This window comes from Panthera uncia, assembly GCF_023721935.1.
Source record: "Panthera uncia isolate 11264 chromosome C1 unlocalized genomic scaffold, Puncia_PCG_1.0 HiC_scaffold_4, whole genome shotgun sequence".
NCBI classification, from domain to species: Eukaryota; Metazoa; Chordata; class Mammalia; order Carnivora; family Felidae; genus Panthera; species Panthera uncia.
Window position 1 is genome coordinate 88,007,001 of NW_026057585.1, and position 23,074 is coordinate 88,030,074.

General features: G+C 37.2%; 1 protein-coding gene across 1 annotated transcript in view; it reads right to left on the reverse strand.

Annotated features, from left to right (window-relative positions):
- KDM1A (lysine demethylase 1A) overlaps positions 1-23,074 on the reverse strand; it is a gene marked incomplete at its 5' end in the record, with an annotated part of 61,917 nt that overhangs the window by 18,999 nt on the left and 19,844 nt on the right. The window contains 7 exons of the mRNA XM_049618905.1: positions 5,005-5,099; positions 5,805-5,886; positions 7,459-7,565; positions 8,558-8,650; positions 9,228-9,306; positions 14,642-14,775; positions 20,108-20,167. Of these exons, the coding sequence (XP_049474862.1) occupies positions 5,005-5,099; positions 5,805-5,886; positions 7,459-7,565; positions 8,558-8,650; positions 9,228-9,306; positions 14,642-14,775; positions 20,108-20,167 (650 nt within the window). The remainder of the gene's footprint in view (positions 1-5,004; positions 5,100-5,804; positions 5,887-7,458; positions 7,566-8,557; positions 8,651-9,227; positions 9,307-14,641; positions 14,776-20,107; positions 20,168-23,074) is intronic.

Here is a 23,074-nt window from a genome sequence, read left to right on the forward strand (position 1 = left end):
TCTTATAATGAATACATAATGCTACAGCACCGAAGGAATTTGATTAAGGTACCTTTTCATTACTCAAAAAAGCCAAAACAAAAGTCGATTTTAAAGCCCCTGAGTTACTAGTTGGTGTACAGGAGATACAGAAAACATTTACAGTTGTATTTCTCCCATCTCCCCACCAATCCATGTTTCCAGTATCCTCACTGGTGACTCCCAAAATAGTTCTGAAATATGAATTACCCCTGTTTCCCAACTATCTCCATATCCAGTTACAACATAGTTCACAGTTTAACTCCATCATCAGTCAATCTGAGGGCAGCTGTTGTACTGGCTCTGTTTTTATAGGCTCAGAAGACACTTCTATTCACTGCGATATCCTATGTTAGAACCAAATAAGAAAGCCCTTGTTCTAGTCATCTGGAGCCATAAAAAAAGCTTCTATCAAAAACAAACACAGAAGCTCAACAGCCTAGCTGCCAGTGCACAACCACAGAGAATAAAGAAGTGAACTCTTTCAGGGATTCTTAGGATTGTGATTAAAACAACAAGTTAACAGAGCAAAAACCACTTGCTATGTGATTTTTCTCGCACAGCAGCAAAATGACTAGGTATGGTGGATGTGTTAAGACCGTATTACAAATGATATTTGTCACTCTGAGTTAACTGCTGACTTTGTGTAAGATGAAAATTAATTTCTATGTACTAACAGAACCATCACATCACCTTCTTTCGCACTGAGGCTGTCCACAAAGAATGAAGACAATCCCATTTCATTCGACAGTTTACTAAAGAAAATCAGTGGCTGAGTGAATGTCCACTCTAAGGCGGCTTTGATGCCTCCTTAGTATTAACTAATAAAAGAAAGCTCTTGGAGAAGGAGACTCAGCTGATGCACATAGGCAACTGGGGTTGCACACACTTATTCCAGCCCCCATCTTCTCTGAAGTACAGGCATGCCTCAGAGATACTGCGTTCAGTTCCAGACCATAATAAACTGAGTCAAATGAATTTTTTGGTTTCCCAGTGCATATAAAAGTTTTTTTACACAGTACTGTAGTCTAAGTGTGCAACAGCACTATGTCTACAAAACAATGTACACACATTAGTTCAAAAATACTTTATTGCTAAAAAAAAAAAATGCTAACCATCATCTAAGCTCTCAGTAAGCTATAATCACCGTTCACAGATTACTATAACAAATAATAATCAGAAACTCTGAAATACTGTGAGAATTACCAAAACCTGACACAGAGACACAAAGTTAGCAAATGCTGCTGGAAAAATGGTGCCAATACCCTTGCTCTATGCAAGGTTGCCACAAACCTTCAATTTGTGTTAAAAAGGTGGGGGGGGGGGCAATATCTGTAAGTGTAGTAAAGCAAAGTGCAACAGAACAAGGTATGCCTGTAAGGAAATTTGATCTGGAACACCAGGCAATATATCTTGGGTTCTACAACGTATTGACTACAATGACCCTATGCAAACACCATGTCTCAGCTTTAGATTCTTCCCCTGCAAAATGAGAGAATGAAGTAACTGACCTATTTAATCCTCAGTTTCTAAAGTCAAGAAACATATTTGCAATTATAAGCAAAATTAATGGAACTAGAAGCTCTTAGTGCCTGTCCCATAAGCCAAAAGCCAATCTACTGTTTAAAAAGTGTCCATTTCTACTTTGAGCTAGACTATTGGGAACAGCAAGATACAGAAACATTAACATGTCTTCTTATGTTTGATTAACTCAAGGCAAACAGGACTCAAAGCTGCAAAGAATTTTCTCCCAAATTTGACAGTGCTTGAAGAATCCTCCTTACTACTCTAGCTATTGCACCAAATAGGAACAAACTGACTTAGGCCATGCTTGAGGGGAATACTGGTATACTATCTGGAAACAAATGTCTTTAAAAATGTGTTAAAGTTCCTCTAACACCAAGAAAAGAGATAACCATTTCTCTAGAGATTTCTACTATAAAAAATTCTTTTTACTATTAGAAAGACTAAATAAACCTGTTCTACATTCAGGAGAGTCTAAAGAAAAAGACAATGTGTCTCAACGATCATCTTTGGTTTGGATTCCGTTACTTCTTGAGGATTAATGTAATACCCGTTTCAGAGACTTTGCTTCAATTCATTTCTCTACATTACTGCCTATCTACTTAAAACACCTATCTGCTCTCATCCCTCTGAAGTCCCAACCTACAAATCAGCACAGTAAGCAACACCCTACCCTCCACCCTCAACTTCAGCTTTGTATCTTACCCTCACCAGTATAATCTCATCCTCCTTCAGAAGCCTCTCCAAGTAAACATTTAAGAACAAAACAAAAAACCAAAAGGGGCACATGGGTGGCTCAGTTAAGTGTCCAGGTCTCTATTCCATTTTAGGTTGTGATCTCACAGTTCATGGAATGGAGTCCCATGTTGGGCTTTATGTTGATAGTGTGGAGCCTGCTTGGGATTCTCTCTGTCCCTCTCTCTCTGCCCCTCCCTCACTTGTGCTCATGCTCTCTCTCAAAATAAATATTAAAAAAAAAAGAAAGAAAGAAAGAAACCAACCTGTTTTAAACCTTCCTCTACAACCATGGTAAGTTCTAAGCCATCTTCACCAATGCTTTTTCCCTCCAAATCTCTTTCCATTCTTGCCCTTCCCACTTTCAGAGAGAGTGTCTCGCTCTTACCACCCCCCACCCTTGGCTCTTCTGTAGCAATTTATCCTTTATCTAACCTTGATTTTATGTTAATCTGCCTTGATTTTATGTTCCTCATATATGTATCAGTAATATGTTTGTGGTTGGGGTCTTTTTTTTTGTTTCAGTGGTGAGGGAAGAGGGGGAGCACAGATTTTTAAAAACATTGTTTTTTTAATGTTTGAGAGAGAGACAGAGTGAGCAGAGGAGGGGCAGAGAAGGGAGACACAGAACCTGAAGCAGACTCTTGGCTCTGAGCTGTCAGCACAGAGCCTGATGTGGGGCGCAAACTCAAAAACCATGAGATCATGACCTGAGCCGAGGTTAGACACTTAACCAACTGAGTCACCCAGGAGCCCAGGGGGAAGCACAGATTTTAATGACACTTACAATTCCGGATGTTCTTGGGTTCATAAAATATCTGGAGTCACTAGAATTTAAGACCCTTGAGGGCAGAGAATACATAGTCAATGCTGAGAACAATGCCAGATCTTCGTAAATATTTAATAAATACTTGTTGACTGACTGTGATTGCTTTAAAACACCCCAGACTAGGGGAGCCCGGGTGGCTCAGTCAGTTGAGCATCCAACTCTTGATTTTGGCTCAGGTCATGATCCCAGAGTTACGGGATTGAGCCCCATGTTGGCTCTGTCTCCCTCCCTCCCTCTGCCCCTTCCCTGCCTTGCCCCAGCTCACTCTTAAAAAAAAAAAAAAAAAAAAAAAAAAAGAGAGAGAGAGAGAGAGAGAGAGAGAGACAGAGAACTTAACAGATAACAAGACTGGAATAAGTGAAAGTTTATTATATTATACTATTCTACTATTTTTTTTTCTTAAACATTTTATTTTTAAATAATCTCTACACCCAAATTAGGGCTTGAACTCACAACCCCAAGATAGAGAGTAGCATGCTCCACTGACTGAGCCGGCCAGGTGCCCCTGCTTTTGTATAGGTTTGAAAATTTCCATAATATAAAGCTGGGGAAAAATCATCTGTGTACATGCTCCACTAGACTATAGGGTCTTATATTCCAGAGACTGTCTTATTCCTCTCTATAGCCTTTACAGATCTTTACAGTGTAACAAAAGTTTACTGAATGGTTTTTTTGTTTTGTTTTGAGAGGAGAGTGCGTAGCGTGCGTGTGTGCACACACATGTGCACGCACGCAGGAGGCGCAGAGGGAGAGACAGAGTCTTAAGCAGTCCCTGCACCCAGTGCAGAGCCTGACATGGGGCTTGATCTCACGACCAAGTAAGATCATGACCTAAGCCAAAATCAAGAGTAAGACACTCAACTGAGCCACCCAGGCACCCCAGAAGTTTACTGAAATTTTTTTTTCTCTGAATTGCTGAGTTAACCTCTACTTCCTCCTTTTTTTCTTGCTCATTCTATTTTGTTTATGCTGCCAGAGGCTAACCTGCGCCCCCCAAACAAGCCCTGGGAGGAATCTGAACCCAGACTGATGCGAATGGGAGCCAAAGCATTCCCTGAAAGTCTGTCTTCTTCTGATATGAACCCCATAAAACCTAAAGGCTTTAGTGAGGATGTACATGGAACTTAGACTAAATTCAAGAGTTGGGACCTTACCCTTTTTAGCAACAATAGCTAAACTATATGCATATCGAATCTTCCCTTCCTCAAAATATAATGATGCTTATATCCCCAGAATTATAAACTTCTTCATTCTTGATAGGGGAAGAGTTAGTAAAAATTTTTGAATACAAACTTTTGAATTTCACCCACCCTCCAAAATTAGGACTCACTTATAGTCTAAGCCTCTCAACATAGTTGTTAAACTACTCTCACTCTCCATAGCAAACATCACTTCCACACTATTATCTGCTAAGTATGGAAGCTCCTATGCCTCTGGTCAACAAATACTTTAATCTACCAAAGCATCTGAGTTCAGTATCACCAGCTGGTTATTAGCTCAACAAAATCTTGAACCTACACACACAAAACTGAAGTCATAAAGAGCACACAGAGCTAAAGCACATGATGGAAGGCACAATACAAAGAAACGAAGAATCAGGCGTCAATTCCACAGGTCTCTTAGAGTAGGTGGCCACAGCCAAACAAAAAAATTACCTGTCTACCTAGCCTTCATTAAATGTCTAAAGATAAATGCCTAAATAGGCATGCAAATTTGCATTTATACAGTAATAATCCTTTCCTATATAGCTCAGAGTTAAGGAACAATAAGAATATCACATCATTTCTACCTTTGGCCCATACTGGTATGTGTGCACGTTCATCCACACATTTCCCCCACATTGTTGTTTTCAACTGAACCAAATAAATTTTGAAAAGTTCTGTTTGTCCTCAACTTACTGCTTGTCCATTGGCTTCATAAAGTGGGCATTTTTGCTTGATCTTGGCCAGTTCCATATTTACTTGTTTGCTGACCACAGCCATGGGATTCCCTCCTAAAAAAAACTCAAACTATTATATTCAACACAACTATGAAAAGAGAACAAAAAATTGAAGCAAAAGTATTTTTACTAAAAATTTAAAATACTCAAAGCTTAGGGTACGTGAATTATAGATCAAAAAATGCCCAAAGTAAATGTAGGATATATGAAATATGTAAGATAAGCATAAAGAAGGAAAAAAAACCCCATGTTAGTTAACATTTTATTATAGATCCTTCTAGATTTTGTGTGCATAAAATTAGAGACATACACACACAAAAGGATCATAACACATGTACTGTTTTGTAATCTTCTTTCAACTTAGCAATAAACTGGCCATCATTTCAGGTTAATATAAGGCTACATAATTTTTAGTGGCTGTATAGTTCACTTTGTATAATAATTTAATCTTCAGAACTATGGGTTCTAATGTTTTGCTGTGCCACATGTAAAAAGCTCCCAACAACATGGCTCACTTGTCATTTTCTTGGGATAATTTCCGAGAACTGAATCTGCTAATAGGTCAAAACATGTACAATTTAAATTTTGCATATAGTGATGTATCTTTTCAGAAAGACTATTTGTCAATCTACCTCTTATGAACACTAAGAACAGTATCCTAAACCAAAATACCTTAAAGCCACATTTACGGCTTTAAAACAGAAGCTTGATAATGAGTCTCAGACCTTGTTTAACAGCACACGACTAAGGACTACTTACCAAGACCTGTTACTACCATAGCTCCAAGATCAGCTACATAGTTTCCCTTGCGAAATGTAGCCACTCGTCCACCCACTCGATCCTGTTTTCAGAAATTAAATGGCTAAAATCATCAATTCTATTTTAACCATGAGAACCTGGCATGGTACCATCCCAGGGCTCTTCTGTCTTTTATAATTTAACAAGGTATAGTTTATACATAGCATGCAGTGTAGGCACAATGAGCAAACAAAGTTTAACTATTTGAGGGAGTGAAAGGTTAATGAATGACACGGAATTAAGGGACAGGGGATAGAAAACAATTTGACAGCCAGAGATACTATTTAACTATAGCTACTATTCTCTCTCTACCCAGCTGTCTCTAATACCATTTACTATACAGGCTGACCAAGGGCCACTCACACACAGAAAATATCTGTTCACAAATTGTAACGTAGCACTAAATGCCATCTTTCTACCACCATGTTCTGACTCTTGCCCTTCATCCCCTAAGTCAGCTGGGAATGACAGATGACTTCAACAAATGATTCTCCAGTGCAGCCCCATGCCCAGGGGCAGGGTGTCTACTGAGCATAAACTTTTGACAATAGCTCTCATTCCTCAACAGGCCCTGGTTTATCTCTGCTGACCAGGGAGGTTCCATGGGAAAAATTACTGAGCTGTAGTGATACTTCAATCATGGATATTATGAGAATACTCTGTAACCTCCAAATAAACAAAAGTAAAACAAAAACCTGTCAGCTAGATTAGGACCCTGCATGGGTAGGGATCATAATGATCCCATTATTCATCACTGTATTGCTAGTACACAGGGCAAGAGGGCACACAAAAGTTTCCTGAATTACCTATAAAATATTATTTTTAGTAAGACCACATAAAAATTATTTTGATTTCTTCATACTCTATTTGAAAAGAATATTTTAAAAAATTAGCAATAAAAAGCAACCTAGATTGTACTGCACAAAACATTTTGAAAGCTTCTATAAAATTTTAGATTTTTAGGTTACCTGAGAAGTGTTTGTTTTATTGTTCTTTTTTAAATGGTGTAAGCCCAGGGAGGCCTTTAAGCCACTGGAAGATAACTAAATATCAAAAATTACCCATGAAAATAATCTGAATAGTAGCATCCTAATTTGATGTTCTTTTTTCCCCCACTCTGTGCCATCATCCCTTTCCTCCTTCAATTTCCATTTCTCTTTCTAGGACAAATGATAAGGGAACCAATATACTGGCTTCATCAGGCCCTCAAGACAGCTGCTGCCTGAGAAGCACCTCTTTTACTATTAAACAGGGAACACAATTCACTATGTTCCACACTAAAAATAACTGCCACCTGCACAGGGTACGTCCATGAAGGCCCGAAATTTGAAAGCTAACTGCAAGAAACAATGACTTGAAAATATCCGTCAAAGGGCTATATGGACCATTCACAAACTCTAAATACTCACTGAACACCTTTCAAAGCTTTACTGTCAAAAATGCTTTATCCAATATAGTAACACTATCTAAAACACTTTGAGTACTATATAAATCAGTTTGGTTTAGTTCAAGTTGTAGGATTCATTAATTTGCAACAGATAATTTCTTATTGCACTGACGAATACCTATCATATTTCTATTAGGTTAGCTTCTAAACACAAAATAAAATTCTTACCCTGGCTTCCAAAAGTGTAACATCCATTCCGAAACTTTGTAATTGACGAGCTGCTGCCAAGCCAGAGACCCCAGAGCCTATGATAATTACCTTTCCTGTCTTTTTAGCTAAAAGTAAAAAACAAAAATTACAATATTTGGTCGTAGGTTTAAGAATTTGTATTCATCATTTTTTTAAATCATGAAAACCTCTAGGTTCTTAACATATCATGATGTCTTACCAAGTAAACAATTCACTTATTTTCAAAATAGAGAAACTAATACAAATTAGCAAATATCTGAAACTTATAAACTTTAATTCAATGTTAAAAATTTATAAATGAAATCCTTTAAACATTAACTTTCTCATTACACCTCAATCATCTGCTTTGGAATCTGTGACTGGTTAACTTATGACTATCTGTTTCATTTACTTCCCAATTATACTAGGACAATTTGAGTAGCCAATTTATTCTTAAAGCTGTTTTCTTTCAGCTGTACTTCTGCAGTCCTTAGTATCTCTTTTTGCAGAATTATTAAAGCATCAAAAATAAATAAATATATGTGTTAATTCCCAAAATATCCCTATCTCCTGGATTCCTGGCAGTATAAAGAACTGGTCAATGAGAGAAAACCTCAAATCTCTGCTTTCATTACAGACTTCTCTTGTTTTTAACAATTTTTTTTTTAATGTTTATTTATTTTTGAGAGAGAGAGACAGACAGAGTGTGAGTGAGTGAGGGGCAGAGAGAGAGGGAGACACAGCATCCGAAGGAGGCTCCAGGCTCCAGGTTCTGAGCTATCAGCAAAGAGCCCGATGCAGCACTCACAAGTTGCGAGATCATGACCTGAGCTGAAGTCGGACATTTAACCGACTGAGCCACCCAGGCGCCCCAACAAATTTTGTTTTCTGATTTTTCTTAAATTTGAAATTCAGAATCTTTCACTAAAGTACACCTGTCAGACCAGAAACTACAAGAAATGCACATTTATGAAGAGATTTTACTTTAAATCTCTTTAGACTAAGAAATTTAAAAAAAAATGCTAAAAGCCTCCTAGAAATAAAACAGAGTCCTAGAATTGTAACTTAAGACCACAAAGTCCACTGGCCAAGTCCTTACTTGGTAGGGGTTTTATCCTTTTGTAGATGCCGAAGTTGATAAGACCGTGACGCTCTAAATAACTGTGAACTCGGTGGACAAGCACAGTGTCACCTACGGAATAAATGGATTTTACAACATATTTATATTTTAGGCAGCTTAAACAGAAAGCTCTTTAACTCTTCTGTTTTTCCATCCTGAAGTTATTCTGTAGTACATATTATCCACGAGCCTCAGATAATGTGACTCCTTTAGAAAAGTGATTCCTAGCATATTAGTCTATGATGTAGTCCAAAACGCATATCATAGAATTTGCTATTTTAAAAAAGGACAATACGCTATAGATGAAATAAAGGATAAAACCAACCCTTTAAAAGTAGTATTATATCAGTTACTTTGACAAAAATTTTTCAAGACTTTGTTGGTGGCAAGTGGAAAATGAGAAAGCCAGACAGCCAGCCAATCAAATGTCAACAAGGTACACCGTGGATTAACATTGAAATGTAGTCCTTGGGAAATTATTAGCAATCTCTTGAACTTACAATGTAAAAACTAATAATTAAAAACACACATAATAGTTTTCTATAAGGCTTATTTTTGCATAGCACAAGGCAAAGATGGAAATATGAGTGAAAAACTCATTATCAGCGAACTATGAGCCAAAACTAGTCCCACTAAAAACACCACTTACTGTTGTAAGGCGCTTCTAATTGTTGAAGAGTGGCCTCAAAGGTCAGCTGAATCTTTGGATTATCCAACCACAACTGCAACTGTATTTAAATGATAGAAATTTTATTACACAAGCAGACATAGACTTTAAAATATCTTTTCAACTTTAAGGCCTCAAATATACACTTTCCTTTCATTGAAACAGTGAGGGTTATATTCCTGACAAACTGATAGAACACAAAGCCAGGTCAAATGAGTGAATTATTGAAGAAGCTGGAAGATGGCACAAAAACAGACACATAGACCAATGGAATAGAATAGAGACCCCAGAAGTGGACCCACAAATGTATGGCCAACTAACCTTTGACAAAGCAGGAAAGAATATCCAATGGAAAAAAGACAGTTTCTTTAACAAATGGTGCTGGGAGAACTGGACAGCAACATGCAGAAGAATGAAACTAGATCACTTTCTTACACCATTCACAAAAATAAACTCAAAATGGATGAAGGCCCTGAATGTGAGACAGGAAACCATTAAAACCCTAGGGAGAAAGCAGGAAAAAAACCTCTCTGACCTCAGCCGCAGCAATTTCTTACTCAACACATCTCCAAAGGCAAGGGAATTAAATGCAAAAATGAACTATTGGGACCTCATCAAGATAAAAAGCTTCTGCACTGCAAAGGAAACAATCAACAAAACTAAAAGGCAACCGCGGAATGGGAAAAGATATTTGCAAATGACATATCGGATAAAGGGCTACTAGTATCCAAAATCTACAAAGAACTCACCAAATTCCACATCCAAAAAACAATCCAGTGAAGAAATGGGCAAAAGACATGAATAGACACTTTTCTAAAGAAGACATCCAGATGGCCAACAGGCACATGAAAAGATGCTCAACGTCACTCCTCATTAGGGAAATACAAATCAAAACCACACTGAGATACCACCTCATGCCGGTCAGAGTGGCTAAAATGAACAAATCAGGAGACTACAGATGCTGAAGAGGATGCGGAGAAATGGGAACCCTCTTGCACTGTTGGTGGGAATGCAAACTGGTGCAGCTGCTCTGGAAAACAGTGTGGAGATTCCTCAAAAAATTAAAAATAGATCTACCCTATGACCCAGCAATAGCACTGCTAGGAATTTACCCAAGGGATATAGGAGTGCTGATGCATAGGGGCACTTGTACCCCAATGTTTACAGCAGCAATTTCAACAATAGCCAAATTATGGAAAGAGCCTAAATGTCCATCAACTGATGGATGGATAAATAGAACGTGGTTTATACATACAATGGAATACTACTTGGCAATGAGAAAGAATGAAATCTGGCCATTTGTAGCAATGTGGATGGAACTGCAGAGTGTTATGCTAAGTGAAGTAAGTCATACAGAGAAAGACAGATACCATATGTTTTCACTCATATGTGGATCCTGAGAAACTTAACAGAAGACCAGAGGGGAGGGGAAGGGGAAAAAAAAAAAGTTACAGAGAGGGAAGGAGGCAAACTATGAGAGACTCTTAAATACTAAGAATACCCTAAGAACTGAGGAACTAAGAACTAAGAATACTAAGAACTGAGGGTTGATGGGAGGTGGGGAAGAGGGGAAAATGGGTGATGGGCATTGAGGAGGGCACCTGTTGGGATGAGCACTGGGTATTGTATGGAAACCAATTTGACAATAAATTATACACAAACACACACACACACACACACACACACACAATTTATATATATACAACGAAGAAGCTGCAAGATATTTAGCCTAAAAAAAAAACCAAAACAAAAAAAACAAAAAAACCTAGTAACTTGCCAGTATCATACAGCTGACAAGGACCAACTCAGTTACAGGACTCTGGAGATACTGAGCAGGTAAAATCCACAAAATCAGGGGCACCTGGGTGGCTCAGTTGGTTGAGCAACTGACTCTAGCTCAGGTCATGATCTCACAGTTCGTGAGTTTCAGCCTGGCTCTCTGCTGTCTGTGCAGAGAGCCTGCTTCGAACCTTCAGTCCCCACCACGCCCCACCCCACTGCCAGCTCCCTGCTTCTGCTCTCTCAAAAATAAACAAACATTTAAAAAAATCCACAAAATCAGGGGCACCTGGGTGGCTCAGTCGGTTGAGCGTCCGACTTTGGCTCAGGTCATGATCTTACAGTTAGTGAGTTCGAGCCCCGCGTCAGGCTCTGTGCTGACAGTCAAATCCTGGAGCCTGCTTTGGATTCTGTGTCTGCCTCTCTCTCTGCACCTAGCCCACTCGCATTCTGTCTCTCTCTCAAAAATAAACAAACATGAAAAAAAAATTTTTTTTTAAATCCACAAAATCAAATGATCAATTAGATATGCAGAGGTGGCAGGGGGAGGGGGGAAGAGATGCCAAGGATATTCCAGTTTGGGGCTTGTACAACTAAATGAGTTGGTATGTTACTCACTAAACGAGGGCCACTCAAAGAAGGGATAATGAATTTAGTTTCAAGACAACCAAAAAGAGATACAAGACTAGAATCTAGATAAAGAGCTAGGGTTCTTAAGAGAGTTAAGGTCTAGAGCCATTTGCTTATGGGTGATAAATGAAGCCAATGTGCAGAAGAGGGGTCCTAGAGCAAAAATACACCAGAGGCAGGAAAAGACTGTAAGGAGCCTTAAGGAACTCCAACCAGTTCACAAAATGGCCTTTTTTTAAAGATAAGACTACAAGGCTGTCAGAGAAGACAAACAACCAGGTAGGCAGGAGAAAAAACAGAATACTGTGTTAAACTAAGTGTGTTTAAGAAGAAGGGAGTGGTCAATTATTTCAAATACTGCTGAAAAAGCAGTAATATGGGGAATGAAAAATATTATGGTACCATCAATAGACTCTAACATAAATGCTCTTCAAACTGAATACACATCTGTAAAAATGCAAGACCAACTAAATACCACCATATTTAAGTCTTAGCTAAAAGTTAACTGCTCCACAAAGTTCAACAAAGAAATGTGGTTCTGTATAAATAAATACAATTACAAAGGGATATGACCAAATTCATAAGCACCCTCTACTTTTCTCGGTGGCCACGGTCAAGGCAAAATGGACCTCCTCACATACACACCAGGCCCAAGCTCCTCACCCTTCAACAGAAGCCATTTTCCTCTGTCCGTCCTATAAAATAAAGCTCAAGTCATGGTACGTAGTTCAATAATCCTAACGTTGTGGTTTCAAAATCTAGAGGCAAAAGATGTAGTTTAAGATGAAAGAACTGAGGGGCGCCTGGGTGGCTCAGTCGGTTAAGTGGCCGACTTCGGCTCAGGTCATGATCCCGCGATCCGTGAGTTCGAGCCCCGCGTTGGGCTCTGTGCTGACAGCCCAGAGCCTGGAGCCTGTTTCAGATTCTGTGTCTCCCTCTCTCTGACCCTCCCCCATTCATGCTCTGTCTCTCTCTTGTCTCAAAAATAAATAAATGTTAAAAAAAAAAAAATTAAAAAAAAAAATGAGAGAACTGACACAATTCTCATAAGAGAATGATTTGTGTTCAGTTTTATAGCCAGAGGCCACAACTCTAACCTGGGCCAGTCCTTACTTCCCGAAATCTGGATTTTGGTCACAGAATATAAATCAGAGAAAACAGAAATCACTGTAAACCAACCACTCAAATTCAAGTAAAGAATGAAAACTTCCCTCAGAAGAAACAACAAAAAAAATGACAATCTTATTGAAAAAGCCCATTCAGATCAAACGTTCATATGCTATACACAGAAGCTGATTCTAAGACAAACAAGTGTCGAAATATACAGTATGAATTTTCCATTCACTTTTTAAAAAAAAAATCACCGTTTTTTTTCATACACCCCAAATCCCTTTATTCTGTACTACGAGAACCCAGCACAACCCACCAATTACTCTAGCTAAATAACATTTAGCAATCTAAATTCAGCAGTGGTTTTGCAGTCTAATACACAATATAAAGAAGTTAGTGGTAGCTAAAAAGCAGATATGCTAAAAATGACATCCCTGAACTATATTCAAAGTAGCTAAAATTACAACATAAATTTCTTTTACTTTATATCACCTTAGAGTATAATGAATATGTGCTGCCCTTTTCTACTCTATGGCTAAAAAATTTCTGATGAATAAAGGACATGAAAGAAAAATTCAGAGAAAAAATGGCTAATAAATGTGAAGAAGTCAGTCTAAGTAATTAAAGACATGGAAAAGAAATGAAATATTTTTAGTCTATTACAGCAGCATAGATTATCATCATTTTGATAACCAAAGCAAGGGCAAAGCAATGGGAGTGCCGACTGACTCAGTCTCTCTGGGAGGCAATTTGACAATATATATCAAAACTGTTCCTATTTTTTGACCAAGTAGTTTTCCTTCTAGGACTCTACCATTAGGAAATAATAACCAGAGATAGACTCAAGAATGTATAAAGCTACTCAGAGCTTAATAAAGCACAAACGGACATTTAAATGCCTAAATTAAAAGTATGACTCAACTGTCAGATAAAATATTATGCAGACATTAAAATCAAGCATTTAGCCTGAGAAGGAGGTTGAACGAGACGACAAGAACAGAGTAAGAGTTTCTTTCATCCTGAGAAGGAAAGACAAAATGATTATTTAAAAAAAAAAAAAAAAAAAGTTTTGGAGAGCCTGGGTGGCTCAGTTAAGTGTCCAACTTCGACTAGGGTCATGATCTCACGGCTTATGAGCTCAAGACCCGCATCAGGCTCTGTGCTGACAGCTCAGAGCCTGGAGCCTGCTTCAGATTCTGTGTCTCCCTCTTTCTCTGCCCCTCCCCCATTCTGTCTCTCTCTTCCTCAAAAATAAACATTAAAAAAAAAGTCTGGGGCACCTGGCTGGCTCAGTCAGTAGAACACCAGACTCTTGATCTCCGGGTTGTGAGTTCGAGCCCCACATGTGGTGTGGAGTTTATTTAAAATAACAGGGATGTCTGGGTGGTTATGTCAGTTGAGCATCCAACTCCTGATTTTGGCTCAGGTCATGATCTCATGATTTGTGGGATCAAGCCCCACATCGGGCTCCATGCTGACAGTACAAAGAGTGCCTTCTTGTGAGTCCCTCTCTCCCTCTCAAAATAAACATTTAAAATAAATAAAAAAATTTTTTTAAGTTTAAATAAAGATTCTTTGCATTTATGAGGTTATGAAGAATGAAAAGGATGCAAAGAATGTATGGAAATAGCATTTCAATTTTTTAAAAACAAAAATTAAGTATACTTCTAAAAAACTACCTGAAGAGAAAAAAACAACTAACTTTTTTTTTTTTTTTTTAAAAACAACTAACTTTTAACAATGGTTACCTCTGGATAGTGGTACATGTTATAGATAATTTTATTATAATTCTTTCCTCTCTTTTTCCCCATATTCTCCATAAAAGTAATAAGCACTATTAATAATCCAAATGGAAAAAAGCAGACATGAAAACTTACTGTGCGGTTTCTAATGAACAGAAAAACCTTCTGGGTCTGCTGTGGTCCACTGATAATATCTGGAAAACAGGCTGCTTCTTGAGAAGTCATCCGGTCATGAGGAAGTCTACTCTGGAAAGCTGCACCCTCCACACCTAGCAAAGAAAGCAAAGGACTTCTGGGAAACGTGCAAGTAAACACAAAACTAGGGATAACGAGACTGCGTTTTTTGCCTGAAGAACCCCTGTAAAGCTCTGCCTCATTCACAGACTGATCTTACTTCCTTTAAAAAAATTTTTTTTATTTTGCCCAAAAGCTCAACATCTTTAGAATTTACTCACTTTTTTGAGCTTAACATTCCAAAAATTACAGTTTAGTAATGAGTGACACAATCTACCTTAGAAAACATAACAAAGCCTTGAGCATATTTTCTTCATCCACGACATAACTTTGTAACACTAGAAGATACTCTAATTAAAATTAGCATCACTGATAGTGCACATTAAATCTTAAAACTAAAGAACTAGAATAGAGGAAAATATGTGAACAGAAAAGCAAAAGAAACTAGAGTGAAAACACAACCATATGCTGTCTTTTAAGATTACAGCAGAGAACATGGAGAGGTCTTTAAGGTTTAATAACCAACAATAAGGAACGCATATCTCATCAGTGGTACCACCCATTAGTTCCATTAAGTCAATACCGGCAAACAGTGAGATCAGTTAGGCAGACTACGATGAAGACACAGAAGAAAGCAAGGAATTTACCTTTCCCAGCAGAAACATTGGGAATGCTTTACTACACACTGCAAGTAAAGTATGCTACTGCATACTGTATACTACATATACATATAATGTATACATATCCTCTATACAAGTAAAATTGTATTATTTTGAAATGTATTATTTTGAAACTCTTCAAATTGGGTATTTTTATATGTAGTTAGTACATCGTAGTAGTTAAGTACATCTTTCTAAGATGTCCTTACAAATATACTTACATGAATTTTACCTCTATCTCTAAGATCACCTTATAAAAGATATACTTAACTACCAGCTCATGGAAATATCAAGACATAATTTAAAGAGTTTCAGAATTCAACACCACTGAAGTAATTATATGCAATCAAATAGGCTCCAGATATCCATATTTAATCATTTAAAGCACATAAAACAAGAAGTTAGAAACACTGATAATGGAAACAAAATTAAAGGAAAGGCACAGTAAGACTAAGAAAATAAAAAGAACAAGGCAGGTAAAGATGTAACTTAGAAAATTATAGCTAAGCTATTAGGGTGTTGTTTCCACAAAGACATTAAACACTACCTAGAAATGGTTAACAAGAGGTCAAGCAAAAATGCCTAATGCTAATATGGACTGCATATTAAGAAACAATATTCTTGGGAGAGAAGAAAAATTTACCCACTGACAGTAGATAATGAGGACACATGTACTTACATTACTAAACCAACAATTCTCTCATTTAATGAATCTAACTTAAAAACTGTCAGGACGATTAATTATTCCCTAAGGAAAAAAATAATCAGTAAGAGCCAAACTACTGAGGGTAGAACATGAAATTAAGGCAAGAAAAAAAAAAGGCTGGCTATCAGGGATATAGGTTATTTCAGTAATGTGAAATTTTCTAAAACTATATATAGCTTTGATGTCCCTAGTCACCTACCACCCAATCAAAATAAACAAAAATTAAAACCAAGACCAAAAACATGTCTCATTATAATGGGCATTATCTACACAATAATCCTGAGTACTCAGAACAAATATCTCTTAAAATAGGTTACCTTCATAAGTGTATACGATTAACATGAAAACCAACGAACTCTACAAACCGTACTTCTTCCTCCCCAAAACGGGTAGTTTTCTTTTTTAGCTATACTAATTTCTACATGCTTATTAAGTCATCATTGAACAGCAATCCTACTGCAAAATATTACTGTCAAAGACAGTCAAAAAACCACATAGGGAAAAACACTAAATTTTATGATATTTGGCTCCTCATTCCAAGTGCTTGTATGTCAAAAATCACTCTAAAATAGTTGGCTAACTTTGAGAATCTTGAGAATATGTAACAATTAAAAAAATTTAGGGGCACCTAAGTGGCTCAGTTAGTTAAGCATCTGCCTTTGGCTCAGGTCATGATCTCGTGGCTCCATGAGTTTGAGCCCTACCTGGGGCTCTGTGCTGACAGCTCAGAGCCTGGAGCCTGCTTCAGATTCTGTGTCTCCTTCTCTCTCTGCCCCTCCCTTACTCACTTTCTGTCTCTCAAAAATGAATAAAATTTTTTTTTTTAATTTACATAAGTCATGTGGCAGTTTTAGAAGTATCTTTAGGGGTACCTAGGTGGCTTAGTCAGTAAGCGTCCGACTTCAGCTCAGGTCATGATCTCATTTTTCGTGGGATCAAGCCCTGCAGTGGGCTCTATGCTGACAGTGTAGAATCTGCTTCAGATCCTCTGTCTCCCCCTCTCTGTGCCCTGCCCCTGCTTGCTCTCTCTCTAAAATAAACAAACATTAAAAAAAAAAAAAAAAGTGCCTTTAAATCAAACACCAAATGATTACCAAAAGGAATTAAAGAAGCCAAAAGTTGTGACACTAATATATGTGTGGAGTAATATTCTTCTCCATTTCTCTCTTCTACATAACATCCAAAACACCCAGTTATTCTTAAATACTTTGTCAATTTTTAAAAACAAAAAAGTCTCTACTCTGTAATTATTTTCTTCCTCTTGGTTTTTAGGGATGAAGACTATTATTTCAAGGAAGGAAGACCTCTATCAATATAAAAGTGAAAATTGTATAACATAAAATTCTAACCTTTTATCAAAGAATCAAAAAATAGGTTAACTTGGAACCTAAGCTGTTCGAAAGCTAAGTAAAGCACTCTTTCAATAGGATATTTCCAAAATGAACTAACAGACCACTCTGGATAATGTAACTCGTAAGTATCACCTTTTGAAGGAAAAACCTTAAAGAATACAATTGACTTTAATAATATCCTTATTAAAAAGTACCAGTAGTACATATAATTCAGACCTAATTTACACTTAGTGTTTGTGTGCTCTTAACAGAATCTGGTATTCCGGAAATTTGAATGTTTCAAAGATGCTATCCTAATTTTTTTAAAGCTTCAAGGCTGCCTACATATCAATCTTGCCCCTCAGTTCAATTCCTTTCTCTCAATTTCACACAGGAAATTCCAGCATCACCTTTCAAAATGCAGTCATGCTAAAGCAGAAATGCTTTTCTAATGGTCTGACAGGCTCACACTTTCTCTGAAAACATAATTAAAAGTCATAAAATATTTAAGGGAATATAAAGACCTTTTTAGGTAGATTAGAGAAGCAGAAAGGGGCGGGAGGGAGGTGAGGATATAGACCCTCTATTCCATGAAATCATTTCCTCCCTGATTCTGACATATAAGTAGCACCTTGAGTAGAATAAGGTAACAGAGATATAACACTTAAAAGAAAAGAAGGCCTCCATAAAAGTTACTAGCTTTCATTTCTTTTTCACGAGGTAGATAAATTAACTAGATTTCTAGTTGAAGAGGGAAAACAAAAGTCTCACAAGAATCCTCATACAAAAGACTACTTAAATTAGTAAACTCTAGATGCACCATATTCAGTCCTATAATAGTTTAAAAATAAAGAATAGGGGTAGAGGAAAGAAAAAGAGGAGAATCATATAATTCCCTATGCTTTAGATTTTTTGTTTTTAGGGTAAACGCACACTTTAAATGATTCTATGAGGGAGGATATAAGGACTAGCCTATGCATAAGAAAGAAGATCTCTGGGTTCTCTCACTCCTCCAAGTGTTTGTGTATCCTTGGTCATACCATTTAACTGTTTCAAGTCCTTATCCATAAAACGGGTGGATACAATATCTGTTTGACTGCAGAAGTTAGAGAAAATGACCTCAAGTTCCCTTAACTTTTAAGATTTAAGATGTATACACCAACTTGATGTGGATTTATAAAAGTCAAGATATGATCCTGGTCCCAAGATACTCATGAGGGTCATTTGGCTTTATTTAAAAAAAAAAGAACGTTGATCGCTTACAAGCACATGCTTCTAACTGATCATCTTACAAATGCATGCTTCTGAATATGGCAAAGATCTGAAGAGAGATCTTGAAGGGTTTAGAATAGTCACCACCACTCTTGGAAACACTGTAAAAAAAAATCATGTTCTACTAAATAGTAAGTCAGAAGCACCACAGTTTTATATGAAAGTCTGTTTTTACTTTCAGCAATACAACATATTATTTACTAAAGCAAAAGAGTAAATTTACTCACGTTAAAACAAAAAGCAACAAGAAAAGTCAATTTATTTCTTCAAGATTAAAGCTCTAAAGGCTATCCCTGATCCTCAACAGTTCCATGGAAGATCCAATTGTGCATCATTTAATAAAGAGCATTCTTCAAAGGTTTATCTGCCACAGATACTCTGAATGAGGATTTTAACACCTCTAAAATAACCATGTACTGATTATCAACCTCCAATCCTTGGGACAGCATTGAAACAAGTCTACCTCTAACATTCTGGATCCCCTAAGTACTAATTGCTGCATTAACAGTGTATTTTGACCCAAGAGAGTAAAATACAAATATTTCCTAGACCTGGTGTACACAAACTGCAAAAGACAAATAATTTTAAAGTAGACTTAACAGTTGAAAAGTGACAAACTCCAAAAGTGAAGTAACACCTATTCCAGTTCTATCATAATGTATATATATGTATCAGTCAGTTTTGAGCATTGAACCACACAAAAACATCCTGGGCAAAGGATGAAATCCAGACATACTACTTTGGATTCCTGGAACAAACTTTAATGGCTCCAGATGGGCCCTATAAATCATTTAACCTTTTACTTTTTCCTACAAGTAAAAATCTCACAGTTTGGTCTGAAAAGAAAGAGCATTTTGAGCAGACTTTTAAAAAAATGACTAATTTTCATGTGACAAAATGTTTACACTACAAAATAATTATGCAATGTTAACTGAAAAAAATGTACCCAATACTATCTAACAACCGTTTCTGAAAAGTCCCTTACCTGCATAATTCATCTGACTAGTCCTAGAATGCCTTTCCGTCCTTTTTTTTTTTTGGAAGGCTTTTGGCCTATGGCTCCTCCTCTCTGTGTGTTCAGCTATATTTCTTTTTAAAGGTCCCATGATTTTGTTTTATATGTTTACTGTTACTATAAAAGCTGCTGGGGAGAAAAGTACCTGCCATCTCCTCAAAAACATGAAGAGTGGAGGGCTGAGATCGGCCTGAGGACTTCAAAAGGTTTTGCTTGCCTTTGTTCTGGCTACACTCTCCTATTCTACTACTCTGTCCTGCGAGTTAAATTTCCCCTGTGCTTCTGGCTAAAATGTGGATACCACAGCCAAAAACTCTTGCAAGCATCAATCCCTGACTTGGCGGCTCTTGCTACTAAGTGGCAAGCATCTAATGCCACCCTCACCTGATGCTTGGCCGTCTCCATACCCTCCAGAACTGTCGTCTTGAAGTCCTCCTGCTTGCCCTGTGGAAGGAAAGAGGAGAACTCAGGGACCTTACTCCATAAATTAAGATAATATCTGGACATAAAGGCCTAATAGTTGGCGACTCACAAATTCACCACCAACTAGTAAACCCATATTCAAGAGAGCTCCTTCTTCTCAAATCAGGCCCAGGGAATCACATCATAGTCTTCCAAATTCTGGTCAGAAAATTTCAACTGTACACACTGATTCTTGTTGAAAAGTAGGAGAACAAAGTACATAGTATTTCTAATCACTAAATCCTTCCTGTCAGTCCAGCACGGATTGGGGGAAAAAAGGATTCCAAGTGTCTTTTACTACTTGTTGCTATGCTAAGAGTGGTAGGTGTGGCAGGGCTCTAGGGTCTAGAGCTGCAGCAATTCAGTATCTGCTCAATCTCTTTATCTTCACCTTTCTATCCAAAAAGAATATACATAAAATAACAAGACTTACAATTTTATTTATGTATTTGTAAGTAGGCTTCACGCCCAGCATGGAGCCCAAAGTGGGGCCTGAGCTCATGACCCTGAGATCAAGACCTGAGCTGAGATCAAGAGTTGGACGCTTGACCAACTGAGCCACCCAGGTGTCCCAAGACTTACAGTTTTAATGAAAAATTCTCCCTTTGACTTCAAAGAACTGTAAAGACTCAGCTCCAAAACAAGTTTCATTTACTAAGCATGCTAGACAGTGCTAGATCTGAATATGCCAGGCCTCCTTAGTAAAACTTTCAACTGTACCACAAGACACCCTGCAGTCATATGCCAAGTAATGTAGATAGACACACAGAGGGGGGGGGGGGGGGTGGGGGGAGATATGGTAAGGAGGGGGTCTCCTACCTCAAGCTACACAGTAAGCCTAAGAAATTTTCCTCATTGACTAATATATAGAAAACTTCAAGAAAAGTATCACAGCTTGAAAGTTCAATCAAAGTCAGGATAGATGATCTTCCAGACTCTTCCAAAATCTTTCACCAAAACAGATGCTATGATCTTCTTAAGCTTCTGTCTACCTGGTACATTATGGGGAAACTACAGCATGATCTTTGGAAGATATGAAAACACTCTCCAGTGATCTAAAACTGGACAAGCTTCATTAAATAGTTTATTTTAAAAGAATCTCAACAAGAAAGATTGATTATCTACCATTTGAATTAAAAGGGAACAGGAAAGTGAAAATGACATCTCTATCTTCATGTATACCAAAGTGTTTAGATAGAAATGATTCCTGACATTAGAATATGTTGCTAGAAGGTACACGCTCTGCTGTTAAGGTAGAATAGAATCTCATTCTAAAGTTATCTCACTATACTCCTGACAGGCCCTTTAGGTTCTAGAAGGTTATGGTTCTCATACAAGGCACAAGGTATAGGATTTGTTGTTTATAGCCTTTAAAAAAGGGCATATAATTATGAAGAGATGACTCCAGTTACAAAATCCAATCTGCAAACATCTTGAAAATGCAGGCCCTACGTTAAAATTTTTAAAGTCTAAATAAAAAATACTCACTCTTAATTACTTCTAAATTTATTCATAAAAAATCTTTCAGAGTTTTTTTAAAGAAACTCTTCCAAACAGAACCACACTAGATCAAAAGACTGACTCAAGGAGGCGGGCTCAACACAATAAAATAAATACAGTTTCCAAGAAACATTTAAGCATTAGGAACAATATAGCTCCTCTCTCTCAAATTACGTTCCCAGCTCGGCAAAGAATAAAAGCAACAGTCTCTTGTCACAAAGGCATCTCACCATTTCTAAAAATAAAACAAAAACCACTTTCATGCTAGCCATTAAGTCTGAATTATTTTATCCTTCCCATTTCTATCATTTTCCTTCTTCCCCTGCTACATGTCATACAGAATGCTAAATTATTTTAACCTGCAGGTAGCTCTTGACTGTTTTCTGTCAATGGTATTTAATAGAAACATAGATTTCTTAAGCCTGACTTACGTGCTCAAAAGGTTGACAAGACTGCTCTTTTATAACAAGACAGGGAAGTCTTTTTTGTCTTCTGCTTTTGAAAAAAGGAACAAAATTCATATACTGTTAGTTGATAAAAATATATAGGCGTATTATGAAAAATATTCAATACCCTGGGAAGATTTTTTTTAAAGGGATGTCTCTTAACAGCAGAAAGTCAAAAAAGACACTCCAAAGCATTGCATAAGCAAAGAAATAGAGCAAAACCAAGCAGGCGATATAAACATGTAAGAAATTATGAAAAACAAAATAGGTGCTTAAAATTAAGTAAAGGAACAACATATCATTTGACTTGATGAAGGTTCAGAAGAGGAGGTTGCTATTTTCTAATCATAACGCAGTCATGAGTATTTGGAGGGTGCCTACTTCTCCAAAGACAGATGATAACAGCATCATCTTTATTAGTGATATTGTAGACCAATTCTTCCATCATTTTCTTAAAAACCACACACATACAAATATTTGCAGCTAACTTTCCATCCAGGATTGTCTCTGATTAGAACATATAAAATGCCGTATCATTTGCTCTTTGGGTCCTTCTGTCCTAGGACTCTGCTGTGAAAGGACATGGAACAGCAGGCAAGTATAGTTGTTATCTTCCATGAGCTCAAACTCAAAATAGAAAATGAAAATATACAAAAACAACTTTTTCCTATCACCTTGATTGTGGCACTACTGTGGAGACCTCCTTTTGTTTTCATTCTCAATACACACACACAGACACACACACACACACAGACACACACTCAAGTTTAAAGTAGAGACCCTTAAGACCTGTATTTGTGTATATCTTCTACAAATTGAAGATAAAATCTTTTTGATTTATCTTACATAGCAGCTCTTCGGTTGCCCTCTAATAAACCTTCTACAGACCTGTTAGGTTATTCTTTTTTTTTTTTTTTTCAACGTTTTTTATTTATTTTTGGGA